General features: G+C 38.0%; 1 protein-coding gene across 1 annotated transcript in view; it reads left to right on the top strand.

Moving 5' to 3' along the window:
• The first annotated feature begins 999 nt into the window (after positions 1-999).
• LOC116330892 (germ cell-specific gene 1-like protein) overlaps positions 1,000-22,312 on the top strand; it is a 30,102-nt gene continuing 8,789 nt past the window's right edge. Inside the window, exons 1-3 of the mRNA XM_031753354.2 lie at positions 1,000-1,661; positions 2,619-2,666; positions 6,413-6,565. Coding sequence (XP_031609214.1) covers positions 1,361-1,661; positions 2,619-2,666; positions 6,413-6,565 — 502 coding nt within the window. The 5' untranslated portion in view covers positions 1,000-1,360. The remainder of the gene's footprint in view (positions 1,662-2,618; positions 2,667-6,412; positions 6,566-22,312) is intronic.

Here is a 22,312-nt window from a genome sequence, read left to right as displayed (position 1 = left end):
TGTTTGTAGTTTCTGTATTGATGCCAATCAATATCTACTTGACTAATATCATGAAATTCACAATAACATGAACACAATTTGGCATATGTCAAATCCGTCTCTGTAAGTCATTGTGTTGTACTTCTTTTGGTAAACTCATTCAATTCAAAATTAACTAGAGGTGCATGGATGAGACTATAACGCCACAAAAGCTGACAAAAAGTATAATTACAAATTTACTTCATATTATCATATGTGCATTAATGACATAGTGACGTTTCAATATTATGGATATTGTCAATGCATGGTTGTCATGACAAAAAAAGTATCAAATGTGACAATTTAGTTGGTTTTACAGCATTTTTTTTTAATACCCACCTCTGCCGAAAGCAGAGGTCAATTTTCAAACGCATAGAGGGATCCCAACATGGAAGTTGTTTCTCATTGGTTAATGTGGATCAACTTGAAGATAAAACCATAACGTACTTAAAGAAGGTGAATCTGTGATGTGTATTTTTCTCCATATCAAAAATAAAGGAGAATTGAGTGAAACAAAGAAAATAAAGTATTTATAGACTGGGAGGGTCAGCCTGGGGGCCAGTATGCACTACTGTCCAAGGCAGATTATGCTGTTTTGTTTGGGGGGTTTTTTGCTCCATTTTGTTTCCATTTCTATTCTTCTGTTTTATCCATAATAGCCAAATAGTTAGACATTTCCACTCTAAACTCTGACAAATACAGCCGTCGTAAAGAATGGAAACCCCACCACCTCCCCCAACGCTTCGATAAATGGGCTATAAACCGACACAAAAGTGAGTTATCGAAATAAAGTAATAACATAAAAGCATCCTCTGATCAGACAATGAGTGTAAAAACACTGGCTAAATGACTGTGACATCCATTTTTTCTGAGTGCATGGTACACAGTCAGATTCTGTTGTGCTGTTCATTGAAAACATCAGAAATGATCAAGTAGAGGGAAACGTAGCCGTTAAAGAAACAAAAATACTGGGGGGGATTTTTTATGACATTTTGTGGCGTGTGGTGAAAATTCTTAAAAGGGACCAAGAAGGAATAAATGAGCCCCGAGCTCCGACACCGAAGAGTTCGTGTGTGTGAGAGCTAGAGGGGGGAGTGCGCCGGGTGTGTGTAGGGGTGGAGGATGGAAGTGGGGAGAGAAAACCTACAAAATGAGAGAGTCCGCCGCTGTGGAGAAACAGAAGCGAGAGGCGCGCTGAAGGAGCCAGATGTACCGCGATAATTAGCCGAGGATATTAATGGGAATAACGGGATTATGAGGATTTGAGGAGAAGTCACCAGAATCCGGTGTCGCGCAGGGCGAGGGATTAAGTTAGGCGTCTTTACTTCTTCCCTCTGCCGTTATGGGGATAGACCGGCGGCGGAGAGCATCGCTGGCTCTCACCTTGAACTTTCTCGCCTTGTTCCTGGCTGTGTCGGCTCTCACCACCAGCTACTGGTGCGAAGGGACACGGAAAGTGGTGAAGCCGTTCTGCACAGGACCGGTCACCACCAAGCAGTCCTTCTGCATCAGGTTCAACAGCACCAACCTCAACGACACGCGGCTGGTGCAGTACATCTGGGAGACCGGGGAGGACAAGTACGTGTTGAGGAAGTTTCACACCGGCATTTGGTTCTCCTGCGAGCAGAACATCAACATGACCGGTAAGTTTGGTTTTCTACAGAAGTAACGGCGGACTGACGGCGGGACCGCTGTGCGCGCTGAGGAGGTGCGTCAGGAGGGAGACGTGCTGCTCCAGCTGCGATGAAATAAAATTAAAAGTCCGGATTTTAATGCATTGACTTTTATATTCAATTCCACATCAACAAGGACTGGATTTGGGGATTAATCTCGGAAACTACTGAGAAAATTAAAGTCATAATCTGACAATGAGTATTATATTTAACTAACAGGTTTTTGTGTCCATTGTTCAAAGGTTATCAGATAGAGAAGTTCATAGCCAGATTTATGTAAACTCAGGTTCAGGATGTAATGCCAGTACACGCAAAGACATTTAAATTGCAAACACAAATACATGAATAAAACGCTAATTAATCACAATTTAGTAATATTTATGATTAAACAAGCAGAGAATGGAATAATCATGTCTGGGAGCCTGAAAAGAGCAAACTAAATATATGTAATGTTGATTAATTGAATGATTCTTGGAATAGTTTTTATGGGCAAAAACATGAGCAAAGCAAGGTTAAAGGTATATTTCACCTGCTTCAGTGGTTCTTCTATCACTGAGTGTGAAAGCTGTTCAGCTGATTTAAGAGACAGTTCCAGAAAAGCCAGCTGAGCGAAGCACTATGTGTCTGTGTGCAGACCACCATAAAAGCATTTGTTGCACTGACAGTAGAATTTCTGGCCAGCACACAGCTACACACTGCACACTGCATTTCAGGCAGAAGACTGTGACACCCTGAGAGAGAGAGAGAGAGAGAGAGGGGTGGGGGTGGGGGGGGTGTTCTTGTTAGTACATAATCACAGACTGGAAGTTTTTCTTTAAAATTTTACATCACAACTTTATCTTTGTGGAATATGGAGGAAAAACATGAAGTCTGACACACTACTGGCTTGGTACATGAATTAAATGTTTAATTTACATTCTTTTACAGGTGAGAATTGCAGAAATTTCCTTTATGTTGCACCATCAAATGAAAGAGGTAAGTTTTTTTGTTTTTTGTTTTTTTTTGTTTTTATATAAAATGTGACTCCAAATAAAGACTGTTTCAGTGACATGGCAAAATTCCCAGTCAGTCAGAGCAGGGTCTCACTAGTGGGAAGTTACGCATAGGAGTGATGTCCTTTATCAGTTTTGTCATCTCAAGGCTTAAAATAACCCAGAGATCTCTGTCATCTGTATGGCTGCTTTCTTGTCACTCTAAATAAGCAGCTTAATCTGAAGTGGACGTTTCAGTAATTTTGTCAGTGTGATGAAATGCTGGCCAAAGTCATTTAGTTCTCCACTGACCCTGTTTCAGATATTTTTTTTGTAGACATTTGTTTAAGTGTCTTTAGGCCTCCAAGTGATGTATTCAGTTTTTTATTCATCTTCTTCTTCATCAGCACTGACTTCCTGTGAGTTGAAAGTGAGTCAGGTTCCACCCCAGATTTTTTTCTCACATAATTATCCTATATTGGAAAAAAGATCAATAGCTATTGGTGACACCATGGTGTTGTGGATGACCTAATCACTTGTGCTGCTGCTAGGCAATAAGAAACCAAAACAGTAAATCAATCAGATCCACGTGGTTTTCTCCCAGTTAATTAGTGCCCTGAACCCTGGTCTTGTGCTAAAATCTGCCTCTCGTTGCATTCTCAATGTTTAGCACACAGGGTACAAATGGAAGATGATCTTGGTCTCTGGGTCTGACAGTCAGTGGGGAAGTGTGTTAAAAGTCAATTTTTCTAATGGTCAATCTCATATTCTCGTATCATTTCAAAATGAGGGTTAAGCCACATCTGGGTCTTGGGTGGAGGTTGGAAACAGTCATCATGATGTCACACACTGGTTGATGAACTACCATTGTCAAAAAATAATCTATCTGTTAATTTCCTGCTTTTGTTTTTCCAACCCAATATGAAAAACAAGAGGTGAATGTGAGCCCAGGGACACTACCCCCCCTTGAAACAGCAACACCCTAAATCATATGTAATGTTTTGACTCCAAATGAGACTGACATAGAAAAATGAAAAAAACTTTGCAATATAGCAGAATAAACTTCGTGATTAAAATCATAAAGTCATTAGGAAACTAATAACTGATGTCATTTTTAAGTAGGAAGCAGGGTTATGCTCTCATGGACTTAGATACAATTGTACTTCTTGCTGTAACCCTCTGCAGGCTGTTAGAAGGAAAGCAAGTTGCTATGAGCTACTATTTATGTCCTATATGTTAATGTCCTAAAGTAGACCAAGCAGAAGAGAAAAATATCTGTGTTATATTTCCTGGCACCAACAGTGCCATTAATTGAGCAGATCCTCCTGTGGGTCAAAAATGTTTCCCAAAATGTCAACTCCTAAATTTTAATTAGAGCTAGCACATAGTGAATATATTATGTATATTATGTTTGCTACTCAGTTTTTCTTATTCTGTTTTCTCAGTCAGAATTTTATAGTAAAAGTTCAGTTTATGATATTTGTCAGGAGGCAATATGACATGACAGAGAAGATACGAATTGTACCAGACTTAGCAAAACAAAAAAATGATTTTTTTTTTTTATCATAAATGTGCTTCAAAAAGCAGCACATGGGAATATTTACTAGACCATCAGCGGGGAAGAGAGGGGAAAATGTAAATCCCAAGCCTGATTATTCCACTGTGCCCAACCTGCTTCTTTATTTCAAAAAAACTGACAACAATGTTTTTTTGGAGGGTTTGAGTCAGTTGTAGTTGCTGTCAGAAATCCTCCTTTTTGTGTCATTTATAGACAGAGGTGGGTAGAGTAGCCAAAAAATTGTACTCAAGTAAAAGTAGCACTACCTCAAGATAGTTTTACTAAAGTAAAAGTAAAAAGTAGCCATCTAAGAAATTACTCAAGTAAGAGTAAAAAAGTATTTAGTGAAAAAGGCTACTTGAGTACTGAGTAACTGATCATAACATCTGATTTAATTTTTTAAAATGAGATACTCAGACAGACAAAAATATAAAATTTAGAGGAAATTTTGGTATTTTAAAGACTGAAAAGCAAAAATAATTTAAAAAAAAAAATAACTAAGTAGAAAAAACACTTTTCCAAATCATGATTAAATTAATATTTATAAAAGGTAATATAAATATATGTTAGAAAAGGGTAAAATACTTCCAGTGACAGTATATGGTGTTACTTTACTTCTCCAAATGGCACAACAGGCTCAGCAGATAGAATAGCATTAAAACAACAAACAATAAGTCTCACTTTGACATAAACTTTAGGTCTGTGTCTGTGTCTCATGCATTTGTGGTTAAAACATGTTTATTATTCATTCAGTGAAGTTACTCACACTGAGTAGACTAGCCAGAATTTTTTTCTCAAGTAAGAGTAGCAATACTTCGTAACAATGTTACTCCAGTAAAAGTAAAAAGTACAGTGTAGTAAAACTACTCATAAAAGTAATTTTTTCCCAAACAGTTACTCAAGTAAATGTAACTGAGTAAATGTAATTAGTTACTACCCACCTCTGTTTATAGATCACTCCTCCATTTAAACCAGATCCCCAAAAGTGCCTTATTTCATTCTGTTTCAGTAACACTAAGAACTGTAGTGCCTAAAAACTACAGCGTACATCTTTTTAGAAAAATATTGCTGTCTTAAAATAAGAAAAAACAATTAAATGACACCTGTTTTGAAAGATTGAGGTTGGCAGGCTAACACTTTGTTTCATTCAATTGTTTTATACAAAAAGAAGAAAATTCAATAAAAAAAAACTATCATCTTTATCCTTTAATCCCTCCTACACACATCTGCTTCTTTCTTTTCCTTAACTATGCAAACAGTTAACAGTGTGCACACATGTAAAATGCTGCATAAATACAAGATGTGGGCAGCAAATTAGTAATCTGTAACCAGGCAACTCCATATGAGCCTCGCCGCAAAGAAAACATAGATAATTCCTCGTATAAAGAGATCTTCAGCGACTGAAACAACAACTTGGATGCCAGACTGTTTAAACAGAAGCCTGTACCGTTATCCCTGTACAACAAGTTGGGAGCATCCATCTCTTTGCAGACCATTTGCCAGCATCATGATTAAAATACTAGGATATAGCAAAACAAAGAAAAATTTCTATGGAAGGGGCTTAATTGCAGTGTTTTAAAGCCTCTATCTTTTCCACCTGCCTACTCTAAATTAAGCTGAAGAAATCTTTTACTGAAGTCAATTTAAAGCAAGCAAGAAAAAGACTTTTTAGCTGAAGGACGTATTTCTGTCCATAATTCATTCAGGGATATTTTGGGTAACAGGCATGTTACGTTTATTACACACCTTATGATTAATTAACCACACACTAACTGCCTGCCCTTGGGTGATATGCAATTACACTACAGCTTACACTGACAGGTTTTTAAATCCGCTGATATTTTGTCCTAACACGTATATAGACTCCAGCTCACAATGCTCTGCGTCTCTTGGTAGATCATGCTCTATATCCTCTCCCTGACTGTGAAGGTTAATGATACGGGGGATGGGGTCGCCGGTGCACCTTTCTCCACTCACTCTTCCCCGCTTCCTCTGCCTTTTCACGTCTCTGCTCCCTTCCTTCACCCTTGCTCACCCATATTCTCCCTCACGCCCCAATTTCCCTTCTCTCTCACCATGACATCACACTTCCATCGTTCACTCAGCCACATTCAACACCACCATTTCCACAACTTGATCATTTGTCTTCTTCCTCTTGGCCATTACTTTGCTATAACAAACTGTTTTCACAGGTGTGCTGTGGCTGTGCATAGTTGCAGAGTGCCTCTACATTCTGCTGCTGGCCACCGGAGGCATCCTTATGTCCATAGAAGTGTGTCACATCGGCAACGTCATCGACGGGCTCAAGCTCAATGCCTTTGCCGCCATATTCACTGTGCTGTCAGGTGAGAAGCATTAATATAATTACCATTTTTGCCATCAAGTTAGTGAAAAGCATCAAATCAAATAGTTGTGATTCAATGAATGCTGTTTTTGTTCATGTTTGTTTTGTGCTGTCCAATGAAAAGATTAGACATACTGTGATCATTATCAGTATCTTTTTCCATTTTAGATGAGAAGAGCTTTTATTTGGACATATTACTAACTATACTATATATAACTATATGTTGCTGCCATTGGTGACTCTTATAGCCTCCCAAAAGTCAACTGGAAAACCTTGAAACTAGGTTAAGTAGCTTCCAAAGTTAGAACTCATTGTTGTTCTCTTGTGTTAAAGGGAGGATTTTCAGTGTAGCCAATCATATGTGGGGAGCAGATAATGAATATCTGGCTTAAGATTTCTTCTGCTTTCTACATGTTTGTAACCAAAACCTGCTCAGACTGTGTTGGTCAGTAAAATAAAGAATTGAAATTTAAATCAGAAAGATGCTGCTTCCAGGAGTCTTTGTCTTACATTTGTCACATATAAACTGATATGTTGCTTCCATTACTATTACTTATGTCCAGTTCATAACTGATAGTGTTCCATTGTTTGATATTCATATCCAGTTATGCTTTTATTGCAACTGTTTTGGATAATTGTCATACTTAAAAAACAAGAAGCTATTACTAATCCAGTGCTGTCCAGATGATTTTGCAGCACCACTGGCTGAAATGCAGCCACAGCCTCCACCATGTTTTGCAATTGACTTTAGACAATCACTGTTGTACCTCTCACCTGATCTCTTCCATACATATTGATGAGGATATACATTGGCAGTTCTTCCCATTTCAGCCATGGAGAACTAGTTCATAAACTCCCAAAAGAGTGTAATAATATGCCCTGAGGGGAAAAAAAGAGGTGTTTTAGAATTTACCCCTCTCCAGGTAAACAGTAGTAAGACAGATCAAGGACACTGGAGGAAATCTGGAGCTTTATATCAAAACCAAAGCAGACAATTTAGATTTTTTATACTTAGCTCTGCGTTAAGGGGCTGTGATGTCATCTTTGTACATGATGAAAGAATGAGATGATGGAGTAGCTGTCAGCCATGCACTCAATGTAAGGGACAAGGACAGGGCATGATTAGTTCATGGAGGCAACTGCATGCTTGGATAGGCTGGGGCTCAAATGGGACAGACTGGGAGGTGCTAGAACTGATGGCTGTCCTGTTTTTTTGTACTTCAGACTTTCCAAAAACCTGTGAATTGTGGTGGATCGTGGTCTCTTTGGTGTTCTGGTTTGATTATTGCTAAGAGACTTGACAGCCAGGTTTGTTAGCAAATGCACTGATAACTTTCACTATGAAGAAGAGCATATGAATTTGAATTTGAGGCATTTTTCAGTCAGTTGTAGTTTTTGTCGTGGTTTAAGCCATGCTCTCCTTTTTACGACTCCGTACAGTATTACGTTTATATTTATTTAAGCAGGAGAAAGTTAAACTCTGATCTTTTAAACAGAATATTTATGGACTGCTATAGTGCTGAAATGTGGAAAACTACAAAGGACCACACTTAGTTTTTTGTGGACAAGGGCCTTCCCCTTTTTTTTGCACTAGATTATTGGATAGTATGAGAACCTGAAACTCCAGAGTGAAACTTTCTTAACTTTCCTTATTAGCATTAATGGCAAGGTTACTATTAAATGTTATTAGGTGCTGTTGAGTCATTTGCAGCTCCTGTGCACTTAAAAATGTATTTGTTCAGCATTACATAACACACAAAAAGACAGCATCCTGTAACTTCACGTGATTGTGGTACCAAACCGATGCACCAAATGAATAGTGACAGTATTGCATTGATGTTACACTCCTTGTCCATAAAGTCACCGCATTGTCAATATAAAACTGAAAAGTCATGCCCTGTAGAGGACCCCGAAATAAAAATTAACATTCACTGCAGGAACATTTATCCAAGCTTTATATACACTTTTGCCAAGTACTGTAAGAAAACTATAGCAAACACTTGAGATATATTCAGTTTCTGTTTAACTTTTAAACCACTGAGTCCTTAGTTCTGCTTCCTTGTTGGCATTTATCCAGTCATACATTCAGGCCAATTGTAGCCTCTCAGCCCCTGAAAAGATTTCCAGCCGGTTTGCAGTCTGCCTCCCTCTCTCGGTGGAGGAATTAACAATGACCTTCTCTCTAATCCACTCTGTGAAAATGATCCCGACCACCACACTCTGGGCAGTGATTCAGCAGTGAAAGATACTCGACTCCACGACAGTGACTCACAGCTTTTTGCTGCCTTGACAGGTCAAATTCAGAAAATGTGTTTTTAAAAAAACAGAAAAGGCTACAGGCTGAAGAATTGTACAACCTGTACAACCTAGGTCCACACTTTGACCAATTTATTTAATGCTTAAAGGTTGTAACATACTGTTTGTACTGTATCTACTCTTTAACTACAGGCAGTTCTAGTAAGCGTCTTGTAGGCCTGGAGTAAAACTGATGCTATACTTGACCCACATTTTGTTAGTATTTTGTGAAACACACTTACCAGCTTTTGTTATGTCAGTGACATGAGAGAATCAGTACCCTTCTCATGTCCATCTGGAGAGACATATAGCATTGCTTAATCTAGAGACTCGAGGAAGCAGTGAACAGCTACTCTAGCTTTATTGAAATATGCCTAAAACATTGTCACAAACATCACAATTTAGCATGATATGCTAAATTTGTTTATACCATTCATAAACTGTAATACAGTAATATGCAAAAGTCTTGAGCACTTCTCATTTCTTGATATATTGTTTTGTGAGGAAAATGGGAAATAGATGCAGAGACTGAAACCATATATAGATATATATATTGTTTTCTTTTAAGTGAAATAGACTTGAAGTAGACTTTAGGATAGTTCTCCAGGCTTCTTAAAGCACTTCTTTGGATGTTGGTTGCCTCTTTTTCACTTCTCTGTCAAAATGATCCCACACTGCTTCAATATCAATGTTGAGATTCAGGCATTGGGAAGGCAAATCCATGACTGATTGTGTTCATTTTGTGTTTTTCTGTTCTGTTTTTCATTGTCATGCTGAAAAAAGAAACCAATCAGTAACTTTCCAAATCGTTTTGCATGGTGGATCAAACTCTGATGGCACTTTTTTGTGTTCATAATTTTATCAGTTTTATCAAGATCCCCAACACAGAGCCATGACAATGCCTGCCCTGTGTTTCATAGATGGTTGTAGACACTCACTGTTCTACTTCTCTCCTGACCTTCCCAGTACCATACTGACAACGATTTAGAGCAAAAATGTTGCAGATTACAGCCACTGACATAGAAAGTTCACATTTGAGTTTGCCAAGTTTGTACAGAAAACCAAGAAGCCACATACAGTAATGTACAAGTGTTGAGCTACAGATCATTTCTTTCCAAGAAACCAGGCCTTCTTGTGATGTTTTAAAGTGATCTTGAGCTATAGTTTTCCAGGCTTTCTGAAGGCCTTTTAAAGTTTTCCTGTGGACATTGGCTTCTTTTTCACTCATTTTCATTCTAGTCTGCTTAATGTTTTTTAAGCCACTTAACATTTACCTATGACTCACTTAAGCATATAAGTTGGTCAGATCCAAAATAACATTTTCTCCTTGTTTCAAGCTTGTAACTTTGACATCTTGAAACCTAATTTAATTAATTAGCTAAATTAACTGTAATTTCAGTGGTCACTGGAACATAAATACTGCATGTATAGAATCACCAGTAAAACCAGAATAAAAGGTGTTTTAAAATCCTTTTAATGCCCAATACTGACTTTCTTACTGTAGGAAAGAAAATCTGTTTATTTTGATAGAAGGTCACGACAAGGAGAGTCTCTATCAGGAACAATGTGGATACAGAGCAGTGTCCTAAAGCATTACAAAAAAATGGAAATATTACGTTTGCTCAAACCAAAGGAACTTTACTTCTTCGATCTAACTGTAAGACAAGACATTGCTTTGATTGATGCTTTTGTTCAAATAGTCTGTTTTAGTGAAATGTATTTTGTAGGAAATTGGTGCAAGAATGAGGTTTTTTGTCTCTGCTTGGATCAAATTTTCTGTCATATTTACTGTCTTCCTCAAAGAATCCAGCTTTATGTCTGTGAAAGAAGTCCTCGATCAGAAGGCAAAGTTTTTAAAACTTTAAGAGACCAAGAAGATCTAGAGAAATTCATTCAAGAGACATATATGGATATGTGGTGAGCCTGAGGCTACATATTGATTAGTTTGAAGTTAGAGTTGGATTCCCCTAGTCTGACTGTTGCTTTGATTTTAGGGTAAGTACAGAGTAACCCAAGTTCTCTTTTGATCCTGTTGGCATATGAGGCAATGATGGAGCTATAGTCTTACTAGTTAAGTGTCCTCAAAACTTCATATCATGTACCAGGTGCCTTCTTAATCCTATATGTTCTTCTTTTTTTTGCAGATGAATAAACTGGGAATGACCTATCTACTCTTTTTCTTAAACTGGAATATTTACAAAAAAAGAAGTAAAAAGCAAACTGAAAGTTCTCATTCAAATAGATTTTTACAAAAGTGATATGGGTAATCGTATTTATCGTCATGACATCAGCCTCCACCCCACCCTGCTTGTAATCACAATGACTTCAAACTTACATTGCAATTACATGCAAATCACCACAAACTGTATATAAAAGATGGATGCAAGTGCCTTAAACATGCATTATTTCTAATGGCCAGCAGGGAGGAATGTTCAAAAAGGTGTCAAGCTATATGGAAGTCTATGGAAAAACAGCCTTCAGCTCCTTTGACCTTAGTAAGAATTTTCCTGATCAGTTCAGATCAGTACCTTACATATTCCTCTGATTATCAGTTTTCTCACTCCTCATTTTAAAATCACCAAGCTGGCAACAGTAATTACACTCTGCTCAAGCCTTTAAAGTTTGACTTCAGGTGACCATCTTTTGCCTGGGATAGGCTAGAGTGAGAAAATGGGCCTCCAAACCTATTGTCTGTTTAAAAAACTGGTGAAGGTTTAAAACGTATTAGCAAGGATGTTAGAAGATGGAAAAGATAACAAAGATTTACCCGATTTTTTATGTCACTTGTTAATCATATTGACAGTTTGCTTTTGTGACGTTGTGGATTGTGCATCACTTTGAGACTTTATGATCTCCTTTCCAAATGGGAATCTCTGAGACTGACAAATGAAGCTAATCAGAAGTGCCAAAATCTGCAGTTCCTTTAATGGCCAACTGAAGCTAGATCCATATGTGAGTCAGCCCCCCAGACTTCAGTGTTGAAATACCCAAGTAATTGGCATTTAAAAAGCCATTACATTGCATTAAATGGATGTAGACGATGCTGGATGATTTTATTTTATCTTCTATTTATTTCTGGTGCATTTTACTGGCAGGGGCAGGCTGAAGGTTGACACCTTTTCCAGGGTCTGTCTATCACAGCAGAAAAACTACTGAGAATCACTCAGTCATCCTGTTGTGGTCCTGTGATCTTTTCATTTTCACCTGATAGGAGCTGAACCTAGCATGCTCTCCTGCAACTAAACTCAGGAGTTGTGTTTTCACACACTTACCCCAGTGTTTTGCCAGCTGTAACATTCAGTAACATAGTGAGTGAACTCTCAACCCAGGCCGTATGGGTTATGTTTTATTTATATATGGCTCGCTGTCTGAAGAAGTGAGCTGTTTGCATAAATAGAGAGGGTGAAATCTGTGAGGCTGGTGCTCAAGTGTGAGTGTAGTTTTTATCACTCTAAAAAACAAAATCATTTAGAATTTTTTTACGGCTTTTGTTCCAGTTTGTCGGCTCTCAAACGTCTTGTGAGACTTTCAAGATCACAAACGGTTTAGTGGCTTTGTAACAGTTTGTTTCTCTTTTTAATGGGGTGAATATGTTATGTTACTGAGGTCTGAGCTGAAATTTTATTACAGCTGTCAGTTATGTGACGTATGATGAAGCGTGTGAGGTGATGATGAAAAACAGACGTATTGGGGAAGTAAAAGAAAGACAGGCTTACTTTGATGTGAGGAATGAACTTAAGTTGAGCTGAATTCGGGGAATTAATGTGAGTAAAAGCTTCAGTTTTTGTGCTGAGTGTGTGTTAAAAATATAAAGACTGTGGTTTTAATAGCGGGTGCCTGCGGAATTGCCAATTTGTTCCAATAGTACGAGTGGTCATGCTAACTGTACTGTGTGTGACAGAGACTACTGCTCGTTAGTGTATAGAGAGCCTGAGGGGACACAAGGAAATACTGAGCAATCTGGAGCTATTTTAGGTGATACTTAACAATCTGAGAAAAATGTGACATGTTTCTCATAAACAAAACCAAAAAAGCATTTGTATTCCTTTAATTATATTTTGCATTACTTTTAGAAAATCTTTTTAAAGATGCAGTTTATTAAAAAACAAAACGGCTATGCACCATTTAAATACAGCTTATTAAAACAATTTTTCTTGATATGAAAGAGATCATGTCTTTCATATCTTTTCTGACTTTTTCAAAAAAACAAGTTACTCCAGACTCTCTACTCTCCATTTGTGTTACACTCTAACTTGCCAACTGTCAGCTGTTTTCAGCCTTTTTCATGCTGCCCAAACAAAAAGAGCCTCAAAGTTTCATTCTAATGAGAAAACTATACACAAGACAAAATCTGAAACTCTGGCTTTTTCCACTGGACCATATAGATGAAAGGAGTTCAAAGCATAGACTTTGCATGCCTTCAGTTGATAAGAGCACATAAACAGACCTCTTTGAAAACTACAAAAACACCTTTGAAAATGTTCAAGTTTTCCTATTCACCTTGCTCTACAATGTGTTATCTCAAATAAATATGAAATGAAATATTCATAAAAATATAGCTTTGCTTCAAAGAACACATGCTCTGGCGGGTTAGATTAACAACACTGTGTTCTCAATTTTAACAACTTTTTTTTGCACCTTCCAGCACCTTGTCTTAATACCTGCAGCTTAAAGCAGCGGAGCTCCAAAGCAAGAGAAATGTGGCACAGCAGCAGCAACAAGTTTACTTATCTCTGACATGGAGACAAACATCTGCTAGATAATCCCACTTTCTGTTTCTATTTCTTAAATTAGTGTGTACCTAGTGTACTAAAGTGTGCATGGATGCTTGACTACTTAAGGCACAATGAACCTGTAATTATTTAAGAAACTACCAAAATATAACAAGAAGTAACAATTTGATTTTATGTTGGAGGACTGCAGACAACAGATTTGGTCTGATGATTATGTATGTGCATAAAAACGTTGTTTTATATGTACAGAATAAATATTCCAATGTCAGTGGAGTAAAGCAATCATTATATTAGAGAAGTCATCTGCTCACCAAGTATGTGTAACCTAGTGACAAGCCTGTGAATGCTAGCTAGTAGTTGGGATGTCATCAGAACCAATACTAATGAATGAAAAGCTTCAATACCAAAAGTCTGAAAACACAGCAGTGCTTTTTTTCAGTCCTGTACACTGGGCTGCATACTGTATGCCTACAAGTGTACTAATCTATCCTTAGATGCTGAAGAAAAAACAGGATTCCTACAAGCTCAGGAGAAGCTTTACATAGCACAGTAAAATAAATTATGCGTAGAAGATGGCACCTAGTGCAGCTGCTGTGATAGCGCCATGGCGGCTCATTGATAAGTAAGTAGAGATGCACAGATCAACCAGCCAAAGATCAGAATCAAACGAGTTCCAGGATTCTCAGCCCTGACCACTGACTGGCCAGTCAGCCTCATGTATGACATATTATAAGTCCTCCTGTTTCATGCCTGTGGAAAATCCACAGTGGTGCAGGGAAATGGTTGTGTGCACACTCACAAGCATACACTAATGCCACATTCCTTAATAAATTGTAATTTCTTAGTATCCGGTCATAATTTGAATCTTGAATGCCCCCTCAACTCGGATTTCCCACTTGGAAGGTTGGAGCAGCCCTACCAACCCTCGAGTTAACAGTCCAAGATGGCAGCACTGAACATGAGCAAAGGTAAAACTGCAAAACCTTTAATCTGTACTGCCAATGTTGTGTATGTGTGACTGACTAAACAAGTCATATGCAGAGCACTGACCAGGCTGTATACATGAATGTGCTTCAGCTGTTTTAAAAGCAAAAAAGTATTATGTTGTATTGCTAGTGATACATGAATGGCTCTAACTAGCTTAGCTACCTAGCAAATCCTGTTTTTCTTTTTTGGAAAGCCAAGTTCAGAGGTATTTGTAACTCAGCAAAACATGCACTATGACTAAAGACACAACGCACTATGAAAACATCCGGAGCACCTTGAAACAAAATTATATGTTTACATTGTAAAGAAGCTAACAAAGACAACAACCCATTTATCTGTATGTCTTTCCAATTGTAGACCACTTTACTGTCAGTGTTTTACTTAAAGAAAACCCTTACTGCAGTTTGGGGGAAATTGTAAAGATAAATAGTTTCTTTTATTATAAAAATAAAATGTTTTGATAACTTTATTTGCCAAAATTTAAATAACAATAACACAGGATAGACAGAGGAGCAGTTGGTGAGTACTGGGGTGTGAAGGAGTGTGGTGCATACTAAATTGATAGCTGTGTGTGTGATTATCAATGTCCTGCCCAAAGTCAAATGGAAGACTAATAACAACAATATATACACTACCAAATCTCAACAACAGTCAACTCAAGGAACTTTATATTGTAAAATAAAAACCCTATAATGCAGAGAACACTCCGACAATCAGACGACCCCCTATGAGCAAGCACTTGGTGACAGTGCTTGCTCATAGCTAGCATTTGTAGCATTTGGCAGAACATAAATACAGACACAACAACAAAATCAGAGCTATATGCTTGTTTCTTATTGCTTGTTGTGGCTGGAAAGGCAGTATTTTCAACAAAAAGTTGCTATTACAATAATGTATGTGTGGTACAGATGGAACAGCCTGGCTATGTCGCTGTAATCTTGTTTCAGCTTCTTCATCGTCCCTCTCATTGATTTGCTGAGTACAGATTAACACGGTATGCAGCTGACCAAGTGGTAATTTGGTTTTTCATTAAGCAGTGAAAGTTACATAGTATTTCACTGTCAGTCAAACAATCTGGGTATGTTCCAACTACAAGATATATATGAATCTCTTTTTAATACACTGCTTACCCATGATGTAACACCTTGACGTTACATTTTCAACACAAAAAAACTTCCTCTTTAGCCAAAATAGCACATACCCTGCAGTTACAGCTTAAAAAAAGACCTTGAAAACAGGGTTCTACTTTGGTATTACCCAGTTTGAAAAAAGGGGGACTTCTTAAAGACTTAAGAACTGTCCAAAAGAGTTTTAACCAACATAATTTAATATAAAAAGAGCATCTTAGAAAGACAGTTTCTCAGAAGTAAAGATGAGGAGAACTATCCATCCATTTGCTTCTGCTTATCCTTTTTCAGGGTCACTGGAGCCTGTCCCAGCTGTCTTAGGGTAAGAGGCAGGGTACACCCTAGACAGGTCGCCAGTCTGTCGCAGGGCTAACACATAGACACAGACAATCATTCGCACTCACATTCACTCCTATGGGCAATTTAGAGTTTCCAATTAACCTCACCCCACTAACTGCATGTCTTTGGACTGTGGGAGGAAGCAGAGTACCCGGAGAGAACCCACACAAACACAGGGAGAACATGCGAACTCCACAAAGAAAGACCCCGTCCTGGTCCTGATGGTAGAATTAAACTCAGGACCTTCTTGCTGTGCAGCAGCAATGCTGACCACCATGTCACCATGCTGCCCCAGTCCCACTGTTCAAGAACATGTGTCTATAAGTTGTGGGAAAATTTCATAATAATGATCTTCAATGTAAAATTGTGAAGCCTGTGAATGCTCTCTTCTTGTAGTCAGAGGAATTGAAATTTGAAATTCGTTTTGTTGTTTTTTTTCACACATTGATGCCACATCGTATTTCTCATGAACCACATACTGCAGATATTAAAACAGCGTTGGTTTGTAGTAGAAGAGTGAAGCTGTTCAGACCTTCAACCTATAAACATTTGAAGCACTGCAAAATGAAAAATAAAACAAAGAAGACCCAACACTGTTGACTAGGTAGACTATTATATCAGACAATATTAGGGCAGTGGTGTTAAAAAAGGGGGATGCTACACAGTAGTAAACATGGTCCTGTACCAAACCGTTAGACGTGTTGCTGCCATTAAATTACATTAAGCTAATATTATTTTTCAGTTTAAACAGTTGGGTTTATTCTTTCTTTTACTTACACTTTATACACTATTCCAACTTTTTTGCATTGTGGTTCTATTATTTACTAATATTCCAATACGAGGGAATATGTTGCGCAATATCTCTCAACAACAAATGTTTTTCGGTCTGTACTAAAATAATTCTGCTGTGTTTTTGTATGAAATCACACTGTGAGCATTGTTTCTGATGTTCTGACCAGATACTCAGAAAAAGACTGTTCTTCAGCCGACTGGAATTAGACGAGGCATTATGCCCCGCGAGAGAGAAAAAAACAATTCATCGCTCTTCGTGTGTTTGTGACTTTGAGTAAAGCATATTGTTTGCGTATAATCTTTCACATGAGAGCATTGCAGAATAATGACATGGCCCTACTTGCAGTTTGATGTTGTTGCTGTGCATATTGTATAGCTACAATTTGATAGGTCTGACATGGCGAAAAATGAAAAGTGTAAAGTTTGACATATCCTGTGACCTGTATTGTATTAGTCACATAAACATATGTATTTTGTCTTTTTTCATATCCGCTTTGTCGTGTGACAGATTTCTCTTGCAGTTCTAAATGCAGGATTAAAAGCTCAACCACCTTTTGTACACTGGATGAATAGTCATTTTCCAAACAGCATGATAAAGGACAAATAATCCTTAGTGTCAGACTTCAGTTGTAGCTTGTGCACAATGACAAAACAGATTAAAAAAATCTAGGTGCCCCCTGTTGGCAGTGAGAGAGCTCTGCAGCACAGATTAGGCTAAACTGCTTTCTCGATGTTGTACGGCTGAACTGGATCAAAAGCGTCACATCTCTGAGGCTGCTTGTCCATGTTAAGTGCTTTGACACTAAAAATAAATAACCTTGCAATGGCATGTATTGACTTCTTTTGGAAAAAAGTGACCTTGTGTTAGGAGAACAAGCATAATTTCCAGATGACAGAACGTGCTGAGACTCGGAACTCCAATTTGTTCCACTCATCCTGATGCACGGCTGCCTCTGATCTGCATAGCATTATGATAATGTAGCACTGTCATATCTTTAGGAATAAACATGAGCTCTGATAGGGATGAGATGAGAATTTAGGTGTTTGGTACTGAATCTGGTGCACTCGTGTTCGGCCCAGGGATTTGTGGAGGGGGGGGGGCTTATGTGGTAATCGGATTGGTAGGCTACAAATCCGTAGCTTTTTATTCCTGTGCTGTTTTGTGGGCAAGGAAAAATCCAGCACAAAAAAAACAGGTGCAAAGATGAAAATAATAAATGAAAACCAAGCAAGAGGCAGATGAGGGGAAGAGACAGGAAGGATATGAAAGGACAGAGAGTATACTGGATGAGTGGAAGATGCTGCTAATCTCTACTTTACGTTTTGCACTCAGTTCTTGGTGTATATGGACTGGACTGCCGAAACCTCCAACAAACAATAGTTGTCCTATTACAGGATGAAAACAGGCGTGTCGAGCATGAGATTTCTTCACATAATGAAAAGGGTGTAAATAAATAGGAGGTGTCTTGTAATGTCTGGGCTATCTTTTATTCTACTAGCTTCTCCAGCTCAGTACAATCTCCCATCAGTGTTATCCATCTTGCTGAAAGTCAGAGCATGTTTTTTTGTTTCTTTTTTCCATCTTTTCCATTCATAAAAAGAAAAAAAAACATTAAATATGATTTACACAAAGATAGACAATTTTAACACCTTTGCTGTTTTCCATTTTTTACACAAAATCAGGTTGGAATATTTTTCACAGTTGTCCTTTCTCACATTTGCCACAGCAGAAAATTTCATCCTTCAGATATGTTTGCACTACTGTAAATAAACTATGCCTGAAGTACACAGGAAGCTGAACTGGTAGATGTGACAGGATAGGACACCAAGATGCTAAACGGCTTATATTCTAATACATTTAACACTGCAAATGTGGGAGAACTACAAATGGCACCAAGCATGTCATACGTTGGTGTTTTCTGTATCTGTTACTTTTTTCTAATTTCTAGTTTTAATCTCAATTTTTGGCATTTAGCCCTCAAATGTGGCCAGATAATAAAGAGTTGCTTAAAAAGTACAGAGCAAAAAAACCACAGTATAAATAATATATGCATAATAGAGAAAGAATCTTTCGTGGCTAGCGTTTTCATTATTAGCATCATAAAAGCCGAGACACTGTACTGCACTATTAATGAACCGTTTGTATTTTTTTAACAAACTAAAAACTAAGGAGTAAATTTGCTTGGAATGAACAAAAAGCATGCTTGTCGCAGGCAGTTAATGGTTCCTTAGAGTATAAAGCTTTACTATCTCTAATTAGTATAATACATTGAAAATCTTCATAATTTTAACAAAGTTGAAAAAAGTTATTTAGGAAAGCTTGTGCATGTTCTTATCTAGCATTTTCCTTATGTATTTACATATATTCTACATGTCTTGATGCATTCTCAATCATCCAGGTAAGTAAATCTCCAAAAGTTGAATCTGTTCATCTGGATGTAGCGTTTTGTGGGAGAAACGTTTGTTTCTCCCACAAAACGCCACATCCAGATGAACAGATTCAACTTTTGGAGATATATTCTACATGGATCTTAAGCTAGTTGGAAAGCTAACTTGCTGCCCAAGATACATAGCTTTACTTTTACTTGCTCAGCATCGCGTCTAACTAACAGAATGTTACTGTTTGTCAAAAAGTCAGCTACATAAAAACTTCAGCCAATTCACAAAGTAAGCTAACTGTCGCTTGTTTGCTAACTACAGCTCATGTGCTAGCAGTAGCAACAGCATGGCTAATTTTTTTTTTTGTTTAGTCTAGTGTGTGTGTGTGTGTGTGTGTGTGTGCATGTGTTTTTGTATTGCAATGACTCACACGTTTCTTCAAGACAAATGTGACCCTGAGGACACTTTGAGAAGGCAGTTTTGAGTCCTTTTATAGGTTGCTATATACAGTTCTGTCTGTGGATGCATTTTATCAAATTAATAATATCAGTATTATAGGAGGGCTGATATTAAAAGCTACTATTAGCTTTTTTGATGATCTGCTAACAACAGCATTTATAATGGCCAATAAATTAAAATTTTAAAAGCAAATAAAATGTATGAGAAACACTCCAATCCGGGGGTCGAATGTTGGGTGTTGTTAACACCAAATTATAGGGAAATCTATTTTCCTGTCGTGTGTGTAAAAGAAAAAATATTGCCTGATATATCAGAATATTGGAATCATAAATCACCACATCTGTATCATTGGGGTGCATTGCATCTGTGCTAGATGCTTTTCTGAATGTTTACTAGAGTGCAGTTAGGATGAAAGGCAGATGAGAATAAGGCAGTGCTGGGAGAAATTCAGCCCTACCCTCCTACCATCACCTGAGGTCTGAGTTCTGGGTTTCTCTGCTCCACTGCTGCCAACACAACCCAGCCACAGATAAGCAGCCAAAACTGGATGGATGAATGTTTCTTCAAAATATAATGTTTTTCACAGGTGTGGTGCTGGTTTAACTCAACTGTTTGATTCAAATGTAGTGGAAAAATTACAATTAGTTAAAAACCTTTGTTGTTTTCCTTGAAAATTGCATATTGGCCTTGAGCTGAGCATGCCTAGCAACAGAAGCTTAAAGGGAACAGGGTTTAGGGAAAAATGAATTCTCTCTCTATTTTCCCCTTGACTCTCGTGGTCTTCATCTCACAAACAGTAACACGCTGAGATTGGCTGTAATTACCATATTTATGCCTTCATGTCTTTCATTGCACTAGTTGATCCTATTCCCAAGCAGAAGCCTGCTTACGTGCAGAAGTAAATAACTCCACCAACACTGCTGTATTCTGAAATTTACTGCAAGATTTATTAGCAGCAGCAGCACCGTGGATGGTATTGTTTTCACCTCGTGAGTCAGCTTGTCATCATGGGAAATTGTGGGCCTGGATATACCTACTTTAGCAGGAGCTGCTCACAGAGGCTGCTTTGGGAGCAGTAGCTGTGCCATGTTTTCAAATAAAACTGTAAAATACACCCAGTTTATAATTAATTAATAGTTAATGAAAAATAGTACATTAATTACTCACTAACATAACAAAAAGCTCTCTTCGATGAGTGGTTTAAAACATTGACAAAGTGCAGAGGAGAGCTGAAGAAAACAAAGCAGGCAGGGTGTCAGGGGTGATTTGTGACACAAGGACGGCAAAAGTGAAAGGCAAAGTTTACAAGACACTAGTTAGGTCTGCTATAATATATGGTTTGGAGATGGTGGCGCTAACAAAAAGACAAGAGTGGGAGCTGGTGGCAGAGTTGAAGATGTTAAATGTTTCATTGAAAAGGATGAACAAGATTAGAAATGAGTACATCAGACAGACAGTTTGGGATTCATGGATGTAGAAAAGGAGGATATGGAGAAGTTTGGTGTGACAGAGGGAATCTTATGAGCTTATGAGATGTACTCAGTGGCCACTTTGTTAAGGCAAAAATACTAATCCATCAATCAGACACTGTAACAGGGACCCAGTGGATTTAGGTAAGTAGACACGGAAAAGATGTCCTGCTGATATTCAAACCGAGCATCAGAATGGAGAAGAAAGCTGACTTAAGTGACTTTGATCGTGAGATGGTTGTTGTTGCCAGGCAAGCTGGTCTGCCTGGCAACAACCTGGTCCTTTCAGAAACTGATGATCTACTGGGTGCGTCCCACATAATCACCTCCAGGGTTTACAGAGAATTGTCAGAAACTGGGAGAAAATGTGTTGTTGATGTCAGAGGTCAGAAGAGAACGCCAGAATACTTCGAGCTGATAAGAAGGCAACAAAGCTCCCTTCGTTCCATCTGCAGTACGCAGAAGAGCATCTCTGAATGAACCAGGTGAACCTTGAAGCAGATGGGCTGCAGCAGCAGAAGACCACACCATGTACCACTCCGTCAGCTAAGAATAAGAAACAGTGGCACCTGCTGCGTCACAGGCTAGCCAAAATCGAACAACCGAGTGTGATTTGAATGCCGCAGCTTATGTGATATGTTTTACATTTTTTTATCCGAGTTCTCTGTGTTGTTCCCAGTTCCTTTGTGCGCTGTTACTTCTGGTTATTAAGGAATAAATGAGAAAATAATTAATGCAGTAAACAAAGAAAAGTTGGTACACCTGAAAGTTGAATTTCACTGTTTATTTCTCACAGTTTTATTTTCATTTTATGCTCCACTTGGACTTTTCTGATTGATTTTTCAGCTGTTCGTAAAGTCTTATCTTAGAGTTGATGTAATAGAGTTTTCTCTCTTTCATGAATTATTTGTTTTGCTGCTTTATTTCAAATTCAGTACTAAGAATAAAATTTGAGGAAAATCAGTGTTTTACTTGACAGCTAAATGATAACATGAACCCACTGTGAGCTAAAGTCCTTTGCTTGCAGTGGGTTTATAACGCGACATGTTTAACGACCCAGTCCTTGGGAGAGAACGTTAATAAGACACAGGTGATGCTAAGAAGTGAGAACAAAGGAGAGAAGGGAAGTTAAATGAAAATACAGTAAAACCACATGGAACTAACAGAA

Source organism: Oreochromis aureus, linkage group 8 (assembly GCF_013358895.1).
Source record: "Oreochromis aureus strain Israel breed Guangdong linkage group 8, ZZ_aureus, whole genome shotgun sequence".
In the NCBI taxonomy this organism is placed as follows: Eukaryota; Metazoa; Chordata; class Actinopteri; order Cichliformes; family Cichlidae; genus Oreochromis; species Oreochromis aureus.
This window is presented reverse-complemented; position numbering and strand designations above follow the sequence as displayed.